The sequence below is a fragment of the Convolutriloba macropyga genome, chromosome 2 (assembly GCF_964194025.1).
Source record: "Convolutriloba macropyga chromosome 2, txConMacr16.3, whole genome shotgun sequence".
In the NCBI taxonomy this organism is placed as follows: Eukaryota; Metazoa; Xenacoelomorpha; order Acoela; family Convolutidae; genus Convolutriloba; species Convolutriloba macropyga.
The window spans coordinates 24,483,652-24,503,128 of NC_134469.1; the positions used below are offsets into that span (position 1 = coordinate 24,483,652).

Here is a 19,477-nt window from a genome sequence, read left to right on the forward strand (position 1 = left end):
AATAAATTTCGTTTGGTGCGTATTAACTAGAAAATGCGTGTTCAATTGGTTCTGAAGAAAGTCTGGAATAAAAATAACATAATTTTATTGCTCATAAAGTCCAACTTGGTTTGAAAGTATTTCGGAAGCTTTTAACACAACGGTAAGTTATCTTACGTTTTGAATATGCTATTGCAAGGTCGAGTATTATCATTTTGCCCTGGTTTTAGCTTAAAATTGGGTTTTCATATCCCAATATTTTTTTCATTACAGTAAGGAGGATGGATTTCAACGAATTTAATAGCTATGATACTTGAATTAGTGATGGACCTTGGCGGTCGGAAAATTTGAAATCTTGCAAGAATGTTGCGAGAAATCTTGAAAGATAATTCATAGTTATTCCAATTTTGTTGTAAGATTGTTGCTGGAATTGAATTCTTCTCCAGGTACTTCATTGGTATGTATGGTGTCCCAATTTTTCACCCCTATTTACTTAACCCCCTATCACTTCACACCGATTTATTCAAACCTCTATCCGTTAACCTCATTATCCTTTGACTCCTGTATCATTTTACCCCGATTTTACAAAATTCGGACTATTAAATTAGTACAATAACCACTTGGCCATGCCTCGCGGGCCAGGGCCATGTCTCAATGGCACGTGGTACCTGATAAGAAACTATCACAACAGATCATGGGATTAAGTTATCCATCCGCTAAATTACGACAAAACGTGCCTTTATTTTCGACTGCGGCGGGATGAAATGATTGAGGTGTTAAATGGTAGATGGGTTAGATGAAAGAGGGGTTGAATCATATGCGGTCAAGTTACACGGGGTTAAATGAATCAGGGTGAAAAGAATGAGAACCGGTATGAACATATTGGCACGTTTAAGGGTTTAGGATTGTACTTTCCAAAATGGATTTTAATTATCGTTTTGTTACCTTAATTCCTATATCGGTCTCCTAATTTCGCTTCTTGTCAGACAAGAACAATCTTTGCATTTCCCTCTTAAGCTATTAAATGTTAAATGCTCAAAATCGAAATTGAAATTTATTTTGAAGGTAAGGTTGCTGGTATTTTGATGCCAGTAATGTTGAAAATGTCAATAATAAAAATGAAGGGTTTGCTTTTGACACAAAAGTATAAAGCATTTCAATAAGAGTAATTCCAATTGAAAAAAAAATAGAATTGCTCTATATTCTCAACTAATTTTTATTTGTTTTTTTTAGATGTATTGGAAGCACTATTATAACCTGTTTATTCCACGTTCAATAAAGGTACTGGTCGCATTTCTGGAATAGGTTCAATCCGGCATCAATTGTTCAAACGTTAAATGGAAATTATTATGTAGTTTTATAGCTGCTGGGAAACAGAGTTTAAAAAAAGTGTTTTCAAAGAAGCTGTTTAAAATTTTTTCAATGCTGTTTTGGAGCTCATGTTTATGGACCCACTTTAATACAGAACGAAAAATAAAAAAATCATGCTGCAATATGGAACTTGTCCGACAATAAATCCTAGTGTTAAGCTGTCAATGTCAATGTCTAATTCTCTCTTTTTTGGAAAATCAGAAAGCTTACTTTACGATAATTTTTCCACCGTAAATTATCCTCTTTAATATACTGATCGGCTCTGATTTGCTGGATATATTTTACGTACTAAATGAACATTTTTCTTTGAATTTCGACATTTCAAGAAACGTGACTTTTTATAACCAAAATATCTCACGGATTAAAGGTTAATTGTCTTATCATACTAGAATAACCGCGATTTTATTTTTCAGTGGAACACAATTTTTGTTCCCACCTTACCATTTAAATGACAAAACAAGTGAAGTTTACAATTGTGAGGTCCTTTACCAAGTGGATCAACTTAAGCTATTTCACTAACTGATGTTGACGAAAGTTTGAGTACTTCAGACGGATGATTACAAAAAATTTGTATATATATTATTTTGAACTCACAATTTTCACTCGATTGTTCCTAAAGGAAAATTAAATGGTAAATTGAACCAATATACTTAAAAATTTATTTTTTTGCTCAGCTTAACCGAACTAAACCTTATTACTTTTTAGACCCAATAAAAATCCTGTATTTGAAAATTTTCAGATTGTGCTTGCGTTGCCTTTTTGGTTTTCTTCCATAAACATTTTGCTAAGCAAGATGAATGATGTTTTGAAAGGCATGAAATTTTTAGACCAATTTTTCATGTCTAACGAATCCCGCAAAATGAAATATTTTTGGTACATCTGACATCAAAAATGTCTCCGAGTGGTAGAAAAGAGCCTTCATATCGAATTTTACTTGATAAGGGTCTTTTCATGGGCCGTATGACAATTGTCTTCTCTATGGGCCGTATGACAATTATCAAGATGGGCTCATCTGATGAGTTCTTAGGGATGATATTTCACAGTATCAAGTAGTACGTGACTCTTGGCATGCAAATTGTTCCAACAGACATCTCTTATGTTCTTCAGAAACCTGGGCTGCAATACGGAAACCGCCAAACTTAAACATACGTCTACATAGAATCTATTCAATTAGTCTATTAGCGCCAAATTCAGGTGATTTCCGCCTCGATCTTCGAGGTGTGAAATCATCAGTACCACTTTTATTCAGATGCGTGTGCTTCTGCTTCAGACCAACAGGGATCCAACCCCAACACACAGTCAGGAATCGACAGCTACTCCATAGTCATGACTGAAAACTACCACCCCGCAACCTACACCTTCGGGACCATAGACTGCGTCGCCATCGCCTTGAACGTCATCAGCATCATATACTTCCCAAAACTCAGCAATGTCCTCAACAGTGAAATTATCATTCTTATGTTCACACTTCTAGCCTTGTCTCTAGTCTCACTGTCTTTGTTCGTGATCAAATTATTCGACCTGGTCCAGACTTCAATCCGGGAGAACCTGTACTTGATGACAATGTTTGCACCTGTTTGTTACCACATTGTTGTACCTGCAATTTTAATGAAGGCAGCAGCTTTCTTCGACAAAGGCTACAAGGTATTCCAAAAGATCAATTTACTTCTAAAACCAAAAAATGTGATAAAAATTGTCGGAAATCTTTGGTATTGTGTAAAAAAATCGGTTGCTTATAACCCTCTAATCTTTTCACACAATATTCAAGCTTTCTTACAAATTTTGTATCGTATTTCTCGGCTTTTAAAGCTGTAAAATTTAATTTAGATTATGACCGACATAGTGTGCGTTTTATCAAATTCATACAGTGGCAAGCTGCGTCAGCGCTGACTTGCTGAGCTAACAACCTCCATGGACGCAACCGCAAAATCTTTCCATTTTGAAAGTGATATGCGAGGTTCTGTATGTGTTGTTTCAGTCGAGTGTGAATGTGTACCTGTACAGTGGGGTGTGTGTCTTCTCAATATTCCACATTGTCATGATCATAAGTCCTGCCAATGAGGTGTTCGACTACAAGAAGGCAGGCACCCAACACACTAGCCATGAAGGTTACCACATCATGCAAATATATTCCTTACTTACTCTCATTGAGTTCGATCCTTAAACTGTAACAAAACACAACCCATGTCTATTGTTTGCTCCCCAAAGAGAGTAAGAGCTCTAGGGGGCGGGGAGTGGCTCCAACGGACTTAAATTTTTGGACAATGCCACACAAAACTCTAACATTGTTTTGGACTTTAATTTTCGATGGGTTGCCGGGGGGGGGGGGGGGGGGGGTAAAATTCTTTAAGAGTGGCGCTCTGATTTAAAGAATGCCTCAAAAGTCCGCCATTACTACTCTCTTCGATAATTTCACCCCTTGACAACCCACTCTTACATCGTTCTGCCCTGGTATGGCTCCATTCTTAATCCGGGCAGCCTTGAACCCATAACATCTGTCTAGAGGTAACACCTACAATCAATAGTGTGACCTGAAGACCACTGCTGCTTAACTTAACCTTACCAATTCATCTATCTATATCCTATCCTTTGTCCCATCAGTGCAAGCCAATTCAGCTCATTGCAGACCCACTCTTACATCATTTAACCCTAATATCCCCTCAATTTTTTCTCGCAACTACTAATGCAGCATTTCACCCTCACCCGCAAATTAGACCTTCTTAATTAACATCATTCTTATCTACGCATGATGATGCAGGTGAAAACCCAATGAATTAAATGAGTTCATGTCCCCATTAACCTTGATTATTCTTTGCTTTCTAAGGAATAAATAAAGACCAACTTCTGCACCGTTGAATTGGTCATTGCACCGGGCAGAGTTGAGACTAGGTGAAGCCAAGTTGAAGCAAAGCCCCCTACTAATCAATCAAGCATTCAAGGTAGTACTCTGATTGTTTACACCACCTATCCAAATGAGCAAAACGATCCAAATGACAAAATCTACGAAGGGCGAGCAGAGATTGAGTAGGTGTGAAAATTTTGATAAGTACTAATTCAACGAGGAGGCTCGGTAATGTGCGTCCGCACATAAAGTTCCGACCCAGCTCATCCGCATTTTTAGCTTAAATGTCTACCAAATGAGAAACAGATAGAAAACCCCCCAATGAAAAATAGACAAAAAAGAGAAAAAAGGCAAAATTAGGTAATACTTATGTACTTTTCGGAAACAATCATTTTCAAAGTCATGAAAACCATTAGGTAGAAAATGAAAAAAATGGTAAGGTTCGTTTTTTTTGTCCAATGGAAGCGGTTGAGCTCTGTAAGTATTCAGATTATGTCTTACGTATACAAAAATAACGTCAAATATAGACAAAAATAAAGAATTGTTTTTTTCCAAAAAAAACTCAAGTCGAAACCAGTAAATTCATAACGAACTCTTTAAATACACTAGATTTTGTTCGCTTGCACCTTCCCTTGACGACAATAATTTAATATTTGACCTGTTATTAGCGAGACTGGGTAACAAACAGACAAAGAAGAAAAAACGCGAAGTTAAAAAGTGTTTTTTTAACAATTGTTTTCAAAATCATGTGAGCCAACAGCTATCTACTCAAACCAGAATATAGGCTCCTTTCTCACTAAAAGAAGTGAAACCTAAGCCAATGAAATCTACCATTATCCAAGGAATTTAAAACGACTAAAAAGACCAAGTAAAGTGACAGTTAAAGAAAAATGTAAAAAAAAACTCAACTCAATTCTTCGAGAAAGGGCTGTCGAAGAAGTTAAAAACATAGCCTATGCCTTCAACGATTTCTATATGTTTTCTATGTTTCTATATGTTTGCATTATTTTAATACCCAATAATGTAAAATGTGAACTGTCAGTTTCGTGATAATTTGACAAAAAGAGGAGAAAAACGTGAAGAATGATCCAATGCCTAAAATTAAAAAACAAAACTAAATTTAGTTGTATCTAGGTCAGAAAACCATAAGTTCAAAAACCACCATTCAATTTTAAATCAGTAGGAAAAAAGCAAGAAGTAGCATTCTTTATTTTTAGACACTAAGCTACAAGTTGACCAAATTAAGAGAAAAATGGTGGAAAAATTCGATGAACCATTGTTTATTTAAAAATCAAACAATTTTAAAAGTCAAAACGACCAAAAGCTTTTTAGTAAAAAAAACTAGAAACATTAATTTGGAACTGCTTAGGTAGCCAATTGCACCTATCAACAGTGAGATTTGATTTGAAGTGCTCTGTTCTTTAACTAAATTAAAAAAGAACGATCGATTTTTTAAAAAAAAAGAAACCGACTGATAACAATCCAAAATATTTTCGGAATGTAAGAGTCCAAGATTCAACGAATTGAGCCATGTTATATCTGTTTGTTCATTAAGAACACTCATATGTTTCCAATGATATAGATCTAGATAGTTTGTTGTAAAAAGATCTGTTGTAAATGCTGTGTTTTTGATAATCATAGAGTAGAGCTAGCAAAAATCGGCAAAATTTTAATTTCACGCCAATTTGAATGGAAATAGAGGTAGGACTAGCTCCCTTTGCAATTTAAAAAGTTTGCGTTAAATCTTTTTGGTTGTACACTTACGGCAAATATATTGAAAGTTGACTAAAGCAGTTTTTTTCGGACAATTTTTAATGTCTTATATTCACAAAAATTTAAATCACGAAAACTAATTTTAGAAAATGAAATTACAAAAAATGTTTTTCATTCCATATTATATGCTGGACGAGCTTTTAAATGCTACCAATCAAAGCTCTTTCCGATAAATATGTCGATCGGTTAAAATTACAAAAAACCACAAAAAACTAAAAAAGAACAAAAAAAACCATTTGACTCCTTAGTTCCTCCCCCCTCAGGAGGACTGGGAACAGTTAGAGAAGGTTTTTCAAGATATTGTAAGACTTCGTCAATCTGATTTTACCAAAAGACATAATACGTGAACAAATTTTTAAGACATGCATGCTCTTAATTAGATTAGATCTAGAGTTTTACAATAAACTCCATTGAAATCTCAAAGTTGTAATTGTAGTTTTCATTGTTCCAACGCCTCTTGAGGGGGGAGGAACTATATACTCAAATGAGTTTTTTTGTTCAGACAATTTTGAGCGATTGATATATTCATTGCAGAGAGTTCTGAGTGGTATCATTAAAAAGCTGGTCCAGCGTAGAATTCAAAATTGAAAAGATTTTTTTGATTTTCGTTTTCTTCGAGGAATTATCAAGGATTGAAGTTTTGTTTTTATAAGCCTTTCCAGATTGGAAGAGGGAATTTGAAAATAATCTGAATTTCACCTTCTAGCGCGAGTTGTCGTGTTTTATGAATATTAGACCAATTTTTTGAATATTAGACCGATTTGCGTTATTTTTGTTCACATTTTTGGGAATTTTTGCGTAAATGTTCTAAATTTGCTAAATTGTTAACAATAATGCTATTGATTTTGTTCTTAAAGACACAAACATTTTTTTGATTTAGTTTTTTTTGGCTAAGTATTTCAAAATTCAGCCTTTTTCCTCAAAAATTAACCAAAATAATTTTCCTTAATCCACTTGGATTAAATTTGCCGCAAGTACACACCCAAAAACACTTAGCACAACCTTTGTAAACCACAAAACAAGGGAGTACTATTTCCACTTCCTTTGAGAATAGTCCAAATATGAAATTTTGCTAATTTTATTCTATGATTGTCAAAAAGGCTGCATTTATTTTTGTTCTTTAACAAACAAATGATCTTGATCTGTAATATTCGAAACAATTGGGTATTATGAGTGGACAAAAAGCAATAGCATGGCAGATTTCATTAAATCTTGTACTCTTACATTCAGAGAATAGTTGAGATTGTAATCAGTTGCTCTTTTTTTAAATTTTTTATCTTTTTTTAAATAAAGATCAGAACTTTCAGATCAAAGCTCACTGTTGATAGGTGCAATTGATTTCATAAGCAGTTGCAAATTATTGATTCTAGTTTTTCTTTACTCGCACGATTATGGTCGCTTTGTCTTTAAAATTGTTTGATTTTTAAATAAATTATGGCGTATTTTAAATAATTATGGTTTTTGGCTCGTTTTGTCACATTATCACATTATTGACAGTTCAGATTTTACAATGTTTGCGTTTAAAGTACAGCACAATTTAACATTAAAATATTTAACGTCATAGACCATGTTTGTATCTGCTTTGTAACACTTTCTCTAAGAGTTCAATTGATTTTTATACATTTCTCTTCAACTGTCGTTTTTACTTGGTCTTTTTACTCGTATGAAATTTCCTGTATAATGAAAGGTTTCATTGGCTCTTCATGGATAAGTAAAGGAGCTTATTTTCTTTTTTGAGTAGATAGCTAACGATTTTCATGCCTTTGAAAACAACTGTTTGAAAAAAAAACACTTTTTAAGTTTGCATTTTTGTTCTTTTTTGTCTATTTTTTTACCGAGTCTCGTTGATTACATGTCAAATATTACATTACTTTTGTCAAGGGAAGGTGCAAGCGTACAAAATCTTTTGTTTTTAAAGAATTTGTCTATATTTGACTTTATTTTTGTATACGTAAGAGAAATTCTGGTTAGTTACAGATCTCAAGCGCTTTCGACGGACGAAAAAACGAACTTTACTATTTTTTTCATTTTCTAGCTAATGACTTTCATGAATATGAAAATGATTGTTTTCGAAAAATACAAAAATATTACTTAATTTGGCCCTTTTTCCATTTTTTGTCTACTTGTTACTCATTCTCATTAATGTGAGGTCGCATACCACAAAAATGGCGTTTGAGGAGGGCTCAAATGAACATATTTTGAGGGGCAAAATATGGCTTTACAGCGTTTTTTCGCTAGTTTTAATTGAATTTTTGTTTGTTGTCTCGATTTGTTGTCCTTTTTGTAACCGCATAAAAAATTGAATAATGACTGGTCTTAATGCCTTCTTATAGAGATGTTGGTGATCATAAATATGTTGGATGTATTCAATTGCTGTCTAATGGGTTTTCATTACTTTGAAATTAATTGTTTTCAAAAATCTAAGCCAATTTTTTAACTTAGGCTGTTTTTTATCCTTTTTTGTCTAATTGTTACCGAGCCTTATTCTGGAGTCCACATGCTGAAATCCACAGTCAAGAGTTTATTATTATCTAAAGCAGCCAAGTTTTGATGTAATATTTCTCTACGTTTTGCACTTTTGGTACTAATTGGCAGGAACAAATGACATGCCAGGAACAATTTTTTGCTTCTTTCCAATAGAAACAGAAGTAGCCTTAACTTGCACGAACTAAATTTATTAAACAAAGGTGTTAAAGCGAATTTCGTCAGCAACCTCAGGCTATACACAACTATAGCAGCATTACGGCCATATTTTAACACAAGAACAGACAAGCGTAGCCTTCATGTCTCTAACACATCAAAAAAGTTTAGGCGGAGCGAGTTCCAAGGTCCCGCTTGACTACCTACTTCTGGTGACAAAAGTTGTCCAGACATTCTCATTCCGGTATTTTAATCCTCTCTTCAATAAACTTCTTTGAGCTATACTATTTTTCCGATAGTACTTTATTTGCACTCCTGTTAAGTTCATTCCGATGATATCCATTTTTTCATGATAGTTCATTGAGACTTCCGCAATGTAGCCCCCAGGTTCGTGAGATTAGAAAATCTGTGGCACAGCTAATGAAAATATAAGATTGCGGTAAGGGGGTGTCTATTTATTCATACCGGTGGGGATCTATGATAGGAAGGAACCGAATTAAGTCCTGGGTGACCTTTTTAGCCTCTACTTTATTTCATTACTGCTTAATATACTTGTAAGATATTTTGATGTAAGAACAATTAACGTTGCCTGACAATCTGTTCATTCTATAGGCAAGATGGAAAAATCGAGCTGAGGTATGGACGAGTCCGAACAGACCAACCTCAATTATGGCCCAGGCGTAAAGGCCCGACTTTCCCCAGACTAGGAGCTCGGTCGCACCTACCCCCTCTCTGCGACCCAAGTCCGACCAACCTATGCTATGCATTTTTCGGGTCGCGGACCTCATAATGGGCTAGAGAATATTTAACCCCGCTTAATTTACCATCCTCGCGCATCACGTTATTTCTCGACAACTAATGTTTACAGGTCTTCACATGTCAATGTCGACTCCATTGCTTCTCCTCGTGGGTGCAGTTCCTCAGTTCCTAGGCACAGTTCTCATGTTGCGTATCTCAGTAGATATCTCCAAGGCAGCCAAGGCCAGCAGGGCACTCATGCTGGGCGGAGGTGGCAGCAGCGAGGAGGGTGGAGGGGGAGGGGTCGCTTACAAGAACGGGGTTGCCGGATCAGTGGGGGGCAACTTGGATTACACGTTTGGTGTGGATTACTACATTAAACAGCTAGGTATGCGCATTATTAATTAGTCTCAAACAAAATTTCTGGCAGTTATAATACTCCTGTTGTCTTTCTGTATGTGATTTTTCACTTGACAAATATTCGTCATCACCCGGGTCGAGGTGTCATCGCCATTCAACGCTAAATTATGTAAGATAAGCGGTGAATGCGGAAAATTTTGTAAGATAAGCGAAGAGTGCGCTGACATTACATGAATCAGGCGGTGAATGCGGTGAAAAAAAAATTATCGCCTGGTAGCGGTGAAATTACATAATTTCACCGCTCTCAAAAAGTGACCAAATTAGGTTGCGATGAAACTACATGAATTCTCCGCTTAACTTAGTGGTAGTGAACTTACATAAATTCAACTCTTAGAAAAAAAGTGTTAAAATTGTGTGAGATCAGCAGTGAATGCGGTGAAATTTATGGGGAGTAAGGGAGCAATTGTGGAGCAGATTTAACCCCCCCCCCTAAAATTACCCCTTAATGTTACATAATTTTGACACTTTGTTCTAAGCTGTGAATTTTTGTAATTTCACCACTATAGTAAGCGGTGAACTTACAAAAAATCACCACATTTCACCGCTAAAATATGTAATTTCACCGCTAAAAATCGCAAATCTTACGAAAATTCATCGTGCATGTTTCACAGAAAGCAGAGTAAATTTGATTTATGTTCAAAACAAAAATGCTAAACTTTCGTGAGAGATGGAGTAGTGGAAGAAGAAGAGGATGACATGCAGAGGGTGAGAGGTTCGAATCCTTGTACGGGCAGTGAAATACAGTGTAATTTTATAGCTGCGAAGCTGTAAGCTGAGCGTAGCTATATTGCGGTGCTCTTGGTTTTTTTTGTTTCGTCGTCTGACGCTTCATTTTCGTTTTACATTTGTTCTAGAACATTCTGTCTCGTCACTGCTTCAATGGTTTTTTTGCGCTTGATTTCACGCTTTCTGCGTGACCTAAATTGCGGTTATTCAGAAACAGAATCTGTTCCTAAAACAAAGTTGATTGTAGGAAAAAAGATTGTATGGTCCGACAGCCGAGTGGTTAAGGCGACTGGCTGTTAATCCGGAGATCCCCGGTTCGAGACTCGACAGGGAAAATTTTTTTACACCCAAAAACAACCTCCTTTGAAATAAACTTGTAAGTTTTATAGGCGGTGGCGATAACTATTATCAACTCACTTCTGTATCTTTTTCTATCTGTATTTTACGGCACGCAAGTCTATTTCGCAGCTATTCCGGCAATCTGCCGGCTATGTTTGTAAGTTCACCGATTACTATAGTAGTGAAATTAAATGATTTCACCTCATTTCACCGCAAAGTTAGGTACGAAAATTGCGGTGAAAAAAACTTGTCACCGCTTACCTTTTTTTTCCAATTTTTTTCTCGACCCGGGTACTACCACCGGCCAGTGATCCGCCCAGCCCCGCCCCGGATATCCCTGCTGCTGCTTCTGAGACTTTTGAACCACCGCCCGTTAGGGATTCAGGACCCTTCCTTTTGGATGACATGGCCCCTCCCCCAAACGCACGGGTTCCGCTTTTGGAAGCACCCATGGAGTTTCAAAAAACGCAAGAAATTAGGGAAAAATCTTGAGCTTTTTAAATTATCAACTGACTCATTTTTTTGAAAATTCTCTGACAATTCTGAATGATGTCAAACCATATCAAGTTGCTTCATGATAACACCGCTTTCTTTTATAACTTTTGTTTAAGATTATTATAATGCTGGAAAAATTAGACCTTTGAGAGAAAGGGGATGCGTTGTTTGGATATTCTAAAGCTTTAAATAATCCTGAACTCGTTGCAATTGAGAAAAAAGCCGATGACCTCAAGAAAACTAAATTGTATTTGCTGCCCCAAATGACGGAATATAGTCCATTGGTTCATTTGGAAATTTCACGCGCCAAGTGGTGTTTAGTCTCTGTTGCCTAAGAATAAAGTCAGTTTTTCATACGTGACTTTTGACATTCTCTTAATGCCCCATTATAAAAACAGTGGTGTCTCATCCAATCAAGGCATTATTCAAGTTGCATCAAACTTAGTATGGAGGATCCCCTGTCTAAATTGAAATCAACTTGTCTGGAATCGAAATCAACAAGGTTTTTGTTGTAGCTTTTCTATAAAAAATTGTGTTTTGATAATAAATTTTTTTAGAATTTTGCAAATAACGAATTTTAAAAATAGGTGTTTTTGAGCGGCTGAAGGTAGAGTAACTATGTTAATCTTGCGAGATTCGGCATATCAATTCGGCAAATCAAGTCATGCAAGAGAAACATCTAAACCGGAGTTAGATGACGAAGCCAGTCACCTTGACATTATTTGGAAATAAACTCCATTTTAGCATTGGTTTATCACATGGGTGCCGCCCACTTCTGTGCCATAGAGTTTTTGAATTAAAAAAATATATTTACATCAATGATTTTAGCAACTATTTAACACGCTAAAACCGAGATGGAAGTGTGCGTTAATGATAGATCACAAAAAATTTCCAAACGCACATTGCTGGCGCATTCGTTTCTGCTTTAAACTCCCTCTAGCAGATCATAACTTTCGTGGATTAAAAAATCTGGTTTGGTAGAAAACAACTAAATTCATCAAACTTATAAACATTTTGTGGAGAACTCCCGTGCAAGATTGTGAAAAGTTAAACAACCACACAGTCTTTATAATCAGTGTGAGAACGAGACGCTGAAGAAAAAATAGTTCATCACCTTGAACAGAAATTATTCAAAAGTTGACAATGAAGGGAGAAAATTTTTTTGCAATTTTTTGAATACAAAGCGTTGCAACAACAAAAATAATTCTTTTTGTTACAGGAAGTTATCGAAGTAGCTCGGGTCCATATACAATCATGGAATACGGTAGACAACTGAAAAAGAAACAAAACTGTGGTCATAATAAAATAAATAATCTCACTCAAACTTGCACTCAAAGAATAAGCCAAAACGTCTGAATAAACTCAAAACGTTTGAATTCAATATACTATGAAGCATGTCCTAATTAAGGAGGTTAACTTGAAAAACTACAAACTTTGCTAAACAAGGTTAACTGTTACAATATTTTAGTAGACCTAGTTAGCAAAGCACATTTGTTTACTAAGAAAATTCTACAAGAAAATATTGCTAAAAACAAGAAAAATGTGTTGTTGTTTTTTTCAAATCTTTTAAAACAGATGGGATCCGGAACACATCAAGGTGAAGTATGAAGGCCAACTACCAATTGAGCAAATTTTATTATCTGGATTCCGTAGATTAGGTAAAACGACCAGATAATCGAAAGATGAACCTTAATTTTAAAACGGTGTAGAAAAATTGTAAGATGTAACTCGTGATGGTAGGTAGAGGCGGAACAATTGAATAAGGTTTCTGTTTCTCCTGTATGAAAAAATACAAAAATTGCTTTTGTTGGTGATGATTGTAACTCTTGCCTATCTAAAGCTTTAGCAAGATTAAGTTATACAATTTCAGGTATGATTATCCTATTTTTTTGTTGAGTTAGACCTCCTTTTTGATATAAGTGAGACAGAAGCATTGACTTTCTCCAGATTTTTGTATTAGACATAAAACAGTGATTCTTTTATTCACTAAAGAAATTTTCACGTGAGCATTTGAATACTTACAGTAGTTCGCGATAAAAAGTTATCAATCAAATTTAAGGAAAAAAGACAACTTTAAGAGTAATATTAATGAAAACGTTAACGGAGATACAAAATCATCAATTATAAAAGCTTCAAATGTATCTTAGATTTATCAATTCATTTCAGTAAAATTGACATGCCTTCATTATGCGGCATAATGGGTCCTGATTTGATCAATGGTGGCCGTCTAGATTAAAATAATTGTTACTGTTTCTTTTTATTCCTTGAGAAGAAAAATTCTGCGGGTGCAGATTTCAGATTTCTTATTTTAAACTGTTACAAAGTTTTTACAGGATTAAGTACTGTTTCCAAATTTGGGTAGACCTAATTAGCAAAACACATTGGTTTTTTTTACGAAAAATCTGCAAGGAAAGGCTGCTAAAAACAAGAGAATTGTGTTTTTTTTTCAAATGTTTTCAAAACTGGTAGGGATACCGGAACACAGCAAGATGAATTATGGAAGCCAATGACCAATTAACCAGATGTGAATATTTGATTTCCGCAGATTAAGTATATCGACTAGATAATCGAAAGAGGAACCTTAAATTTTAAACGGTATGGAAACATAGTAAATTGTAACTCGTGATGATAGACAGAGGCGGAACAATTGAATAAGGTTTCTGTTTCTCCTGTATGAAAAAATACAACAATTGCTTTTGTTGGTGATGATTGTAACTCTTGCCTATCTAAAGCTTTGGCAAGATTAAGTTATACATTTTGAGGTATAATTATCCTATTTTTTTGTTGAGTTAGACATCCTTTTTGATATAATTGAGACAGAAGCTTTGATTATCTCCATATTCTTGCATTAGAAATAAAACAAAGATTTTTTATTCCCTACTGAAATTTCAATGCGAGCATTTGAATACTAACAATAGTTTGCAATAAAATGTTTTCAATCAAATTAATGGAAAAAAAGACAACTTTAAGAGTAATAATACTAAAAACGTTAACGGAGATATGAAATCATTGATTATAAACGCTTCAAATTTGTTTTCCAATTAAGAATTGATTTCCTTAAACTCGACATGAGTTCTTTATGTGGCACAATAGGTCCAGATTTGATCAATTGTGGCCATCTAGATTAAAACAATGGTCATTTTGGCTTTTTTCCTTTACAAAGAAAAATATTGCAGGTGTGTTTGTAAAATTCTCGGAAAGATTTCTGAATATCTCGTCTATTTGTCTCTTGAGTTTTTATTCATTTTGAGGAAAAAAATTACATCTCTTTATTATCGTCATATTGCGCCATAGTTTCTCTAAGGATGAAAGTTTTTTTGATGAGCCGATGATCCGAGTTCGATTTTTTTACTATGGAATTTTAAATATGAAATAATATAACGAAATTATGCTGCAGCAAACTCGGCATTCCCCATTTTGACGTAGAAGAAGGTCTAATACATGCCAATCATTTCAAACTAAAAATGATGACTTTAATTTTGGATAAATTTTCAAGAATCGGTCAAATTTTAATTCTTTTTCGTCGGCAAAAGTACTAATGCATGGTTAAAATACCTTCAAGTCGGTAAAACACGATTTTATTGCCCTGCTGGTTATACAGTTAAAACTCACAATTTAATTTTATGGTTTGGAGAATTTACCTCAAAGAGATTGAATTATTTATATCCTTTTGGTTTTGCATTTGAGACTAGTATATCTATATTTAAATCAAATTCCTGTCCTCAAAAAGAGTGGGGGCATAAACTCTAAATAAAATTCTATTTGTTCACGAAGAGCCCTATATGAGGGAGAATAGTAAGCCAACTTTATCTCTTTACTAATCCGACCACCCAGCCCTTCTCAGGCGCTCTCCTTTATTAGCCCCGCTTCATTATTCCCAAATTAGGTTGCCCCATCTCTTCTGCTCCCAGAGGACTGGAAACCCGGCCGGAATTATTAAAAAGTCCGATTGATAATTTCACACCGACTGCGTGCTGCATATTGGCTAGAGGCACCAGATTGGACTGAGGCCTTCTTATAACTAGTTATAACTAGTGAGTTATTCGACCGGTATAATTAAGGAAGAGGATGGTATTTATTACCAGCATCGCACTCAATACTGTATTATGACAAATCATCAAGGAAAAAGTGGATAAATCTGGTTCTAGTCTCTTCGTTTACTTCTAGCCCATCAAAGATATTGATTGGATTTTTGCCAGTTTTTGATGGCATGATTTTTGTAAGAATACATGTGAGCTTGACCAGGGAAGTCAATATGTAATCATTAACGGATTTACATGAAACGCGAGATCGATAGAAATGAAGAATAAAGAAACGAAGCGAAGCAAATAATAAATGCTGAAAATAACTAAAAGAGGTGTTTTCAAAAGAAATTTTCCAATAACATCCTTTGTCTAGGAGTTATCTTTTCATAAGTTGAGCAATTCAGTTGGCCGAAAAATCAGGTATGCCTATTCCAAAAACCCAGTTGATAATAGGAGTCCGATGCAGGAAAAGAACAATGGCAATTCTTGTATAGTTTTCGCATCGGCCAAATGGCAGGGTGTTGGAAACAAACTCAAAGACGCGCCCGGAGATGGGGGTTGAACAAAAAAAAACGTTCTCAAAATGATTATCAAAATAAAGATAGCATTATTCATCACAATTTGCTCTCAATTAGTTTTTTTACTCGTTAGAAATTGTCTAAAAATGGCGAATAGAAGTTACAATCTTGCAAGTGCGTGAGTTGAAATTTACAGATCGTTGGAAGTCTTACAAAAGTTGTAATCGAAACGGTTCTGCTGGAAAACTTTTCATAGCAGCAAATATTGAATGGTCTTAAATGAAAAAGTTGGGCAAATTTTTTGCGGTGAGAATTGTAGAGCACGTAAATGCGATTATGCAAAAACATAATACTGCGAACTTTGATTGGACGTTCCCATAACCATTTATTTAAGAAACAGCTGAATACGCTTTAAGAAAACAACATCTAAAACTTTTATCACTATCAATAACCGACAAATTGGTCATGTTTGAGTCAGTGAACTAAGTTATCCCCGCCCGTAAATCGGGTACCAAGCCAATTTTTTATTGATAATAATAATTTTTGGTGACTTCACTTTGAAATATTCTTGTTGAATAACGGGTAAGAAATCATACACACGAAAACACCGCATTTTCTCGGGCTTAATTATATGATTTCTGTACGATTCACACAAAAATGTGTGTAAATTAAAAGAAAATCAACTGGCAGCCGGGTATTTTTATGCAAACTAGAATTTCAGCCGCGAGAAAAATTGTGTCAATATTCATTACAAGAAAAAGAGAGAGTGTTTGATAGTTTTATGCTGACTCATTTAATAAATGTATCGCGGAAACTGATTTTTGAACCTATCATAAACATGAGTCGAGACACTGCAGATTAAAAACTCCGATAATTGAATTTAAAAAAATTTACACGGTGTGCAATGAACGATAGAAAATACTTTCACTCTGGGAGGTTTGCAAAAAAGTAACAAAAATAACACATTTATCAAAGAGAGGTATGCGAAGAGTAAAATTGAATCATGAGAGACATCAAAGTAATTTGAAAGATTTAGGAAATTAATATAAATGTATTTTATGATATTTTTTCCTCAGATTCAGTTTGTGTCGAATAATAATAATGTTCCTCTTTCTCAAATCATTATTGTCTAAGTTTTTGTTTTCATATAGGCTGCTAGAACTGCCTCTACTTTTGCTGTTGATGTTTGCCCGGGTTGAAGTTTCTTTGATTTCATACCAGAATCATATATGATTTCATACTGTCCATACTTGATTTCTTAGTACGATCCTTGTATGAAACCAAAGAAATCATATATGATCCTTGTATGATTACCGAGAAATCATATATGATCCTAGTACGAATACCAAGAATCATACATCTATTTTTTAAAAATCTTTAAACATTTATGTTTTTTTGTTTTGATTCGGTAGGGCATCACATATATGATACCCCGGCATCACATTGTGATCCGCCAAAAGACCCTAACGTACAATATTAATTGCAAGTTGGGCACAAAATAAAAGAGTAAGTCCAAACAAATAACAAAATTTTAGACATACTCTGAAGCCAGTTTATACATATAAATGATCATTTATAAAAATAATTAATCAAGAAAAAAATGCATATCACGTCATATTCGTTTTCTGAATATGTTTGAACCACAAATTTATTCTTTTAGCGAAAACAAGAATCAAATGTGGATTGCAAATGCGACATAATAATTTAATAAGTCCTCTGACTACATTATACGGGATTTTGTGGCACCCGTCAATGTATTATGTGTCATATATGACCTTGTATGAGATCCAAGAAATTTTTTCAACTTCAATGGAAAATCAAAATTATACAGTTTTTAGTCTTTGAATTTTTTTGTATGATCCTTGTATGATTTCTAGGAAATCATATATTGTCCTTGTATGACTGCCAAGAATTCATACAAATCATATATGACCTAGTATGATTACTAAGACTCATATATGACCTAGTACGAAATCAAAGAAAGTTGTATGATCGTTGACCCGGGTGGCTCTCTGTTGGAATTGACATGATGCCCAAACTTTTTCATCAAATGTCTGGGCGTCATTTCCAGCAAGTTTTTGTCACAAGTGATTATTTCATTTGATTACTTTATAAACTGTCAAAATAATCATTCCGGTCAAAATAGACAAGATCTTTGGAAGTTTCCCGCAACCAATTATTGTTCAAAACCAATCATATAACTTTATGGGGCAAAATTCAACACAACTAAGGTGAAATGATTCTGTAGTGTAAATAGGTAAGTGCAAGTGTATGCGTGTTGTTGTTTTTAAGTGAGGAGCTACTTCATCAGATGGAGTTGGATGACAGCTGTGGTGGTGTTCCCTTCTTTCTTCATCTCCCTCCTCTCCTTCTGTCTCTTCCTGAAGGGATCAAAGACTCCACACTACTGCGGATACTTCCAGGTATACTGAATAAAAACACTAATCTATTTCTGTTGCTGCAAATCAAACGAGATAAACGTGGATCTTCCAAGACTCTTGCAAGCTAAGCGTTATTTGCAAGAAACCTGCAGTGAGTCTTGTAAATTAAGCGTCAGAGTTGGACTTATAAACTGAGCACACCATCACAGTTTATCGCTGTTAAGATCGAATGATTATATCCAGTGTAATATTATCACGAGTATCCGCAGTCAAATGCTTATCTTGAAAGAAGTTGCAGGACGAAAAATCGTCTCGCAAGATTTGTCTCTCATCCTCAAATATACAATTTGGTGAACTAATTGAAGCATTATCAGTATAAGTCGAGAGGGGTATTTCCTATCACTTTTCACTACAGCAGGTTTTTAAGAACAATATAGCTGCATTTTCAAACTCTCTGCTTAAAGTAAAAACGAAATAAAAATTTTTTTAAAAAATGCTCTTTTAAAAAAAGTTGGAAAATAATTATAAAGAAATGAAATGTGAACCGAATTGTAAAAGTTGAATTTCGTTTTTCTATAAAAATAAGGGACCATTTGAACTCTTACGATATTCTTCGCCAAGTAGAACCGTGGCGGTTTCTGCTGAGCTGGGTGACATTAGGTTGTTGTCTAACTGAAATTCAGATATGCAATATACGCTTGTTTCAAATTATCTGTTACATTTTTTGATGCTAAATCTGGGGAAATTTCTGTGTAAAATAAAAAATATGCATCAATAAGAGCCAAAGCGGGCAGAACTCGACCGCACAGAGCATTGAAAATCTTACAAGATATCCAGTTGCTTTTATAATATCTTGCAGGGGAAACTTTTCTTGCCAAAATTTTGCAAGATTTTGCAAGAAAGCCACTTTGGTTTTACCGTTTCCATGAAAAAGAAAATTTCTAGGGACATTTTTGCAGTGTGTAAGAATACTTTAGCTTTGTTCATTCGACACACAAATTCCTTTCAGTTATTTTCGAGTTTGGGCCACATTGTTTCCGGCTTCCCTGCCAACCAATGATTTTGAATGAAATAGTTGCTGGTTAACTAACGATTTATATAGTAATCGGATGTTTAAATTTTGAATTTAAGCTGCTATTAATTGTTCTCATACGAAGATTATAGCAATTGTATTAGCCCTGTAGTCTTTCACTTATACGAATTTTTGCTTGACCGATCTTGAACCTTTCT

At 34.8% G+C, this 19,477-nt stretch overlaps 2 protein-coding genes across 13 annotated transcripts in view; both read left to right on the forward strand.

Moving 5' to 3' along the window:
- LOC142358508 (large ribosomal subunit protein uL23m-like) overlaps window positions 1-19,477 on the forward strand; it is a 486,669-nt gene that overhangs the window by 286,729 nt on the left and 180,463 nt on the right. The window lies entirely within an intron of this gene.
- Window positions 1-19,477, forward strand: part of LOC142358345 (uncharacterized) — a 52,885-nt gene that overhangs the window by 19,780 nt on the left and 13,628 nt on the right. For 7 of the 11 annotated variants that reach the window (XM_075409790.1, XM_075409766.1, XM_075409776.1 and 4 more), the window contains 4 exons: window positions 2,600-2,994; window positions 3,329-3,458; window positions 9,474-9,731; window positions 18,159-18,289. In XM_075409790.1, the coding sequence (XP_075265905.1) occupies window positions 2,600-2,994; window positions 3,329-3,458; window positions 9,474-9,731; window positions 18,159-18,289 (914 nt within the window). Of the gene's footprint in view, window positions 1-119; window positions 143-2,599; window positions 2,995-3,328; window positions 3,459-9,473; window positions 9,732-18,158; window positions 18,290-19,477 lie in introns of those variants that run through there. The other 4 variants (XM_075409808.1, XM_075409797.1, XM_075409801.1 and 1 more) reach the window with 2 other exon arrangements.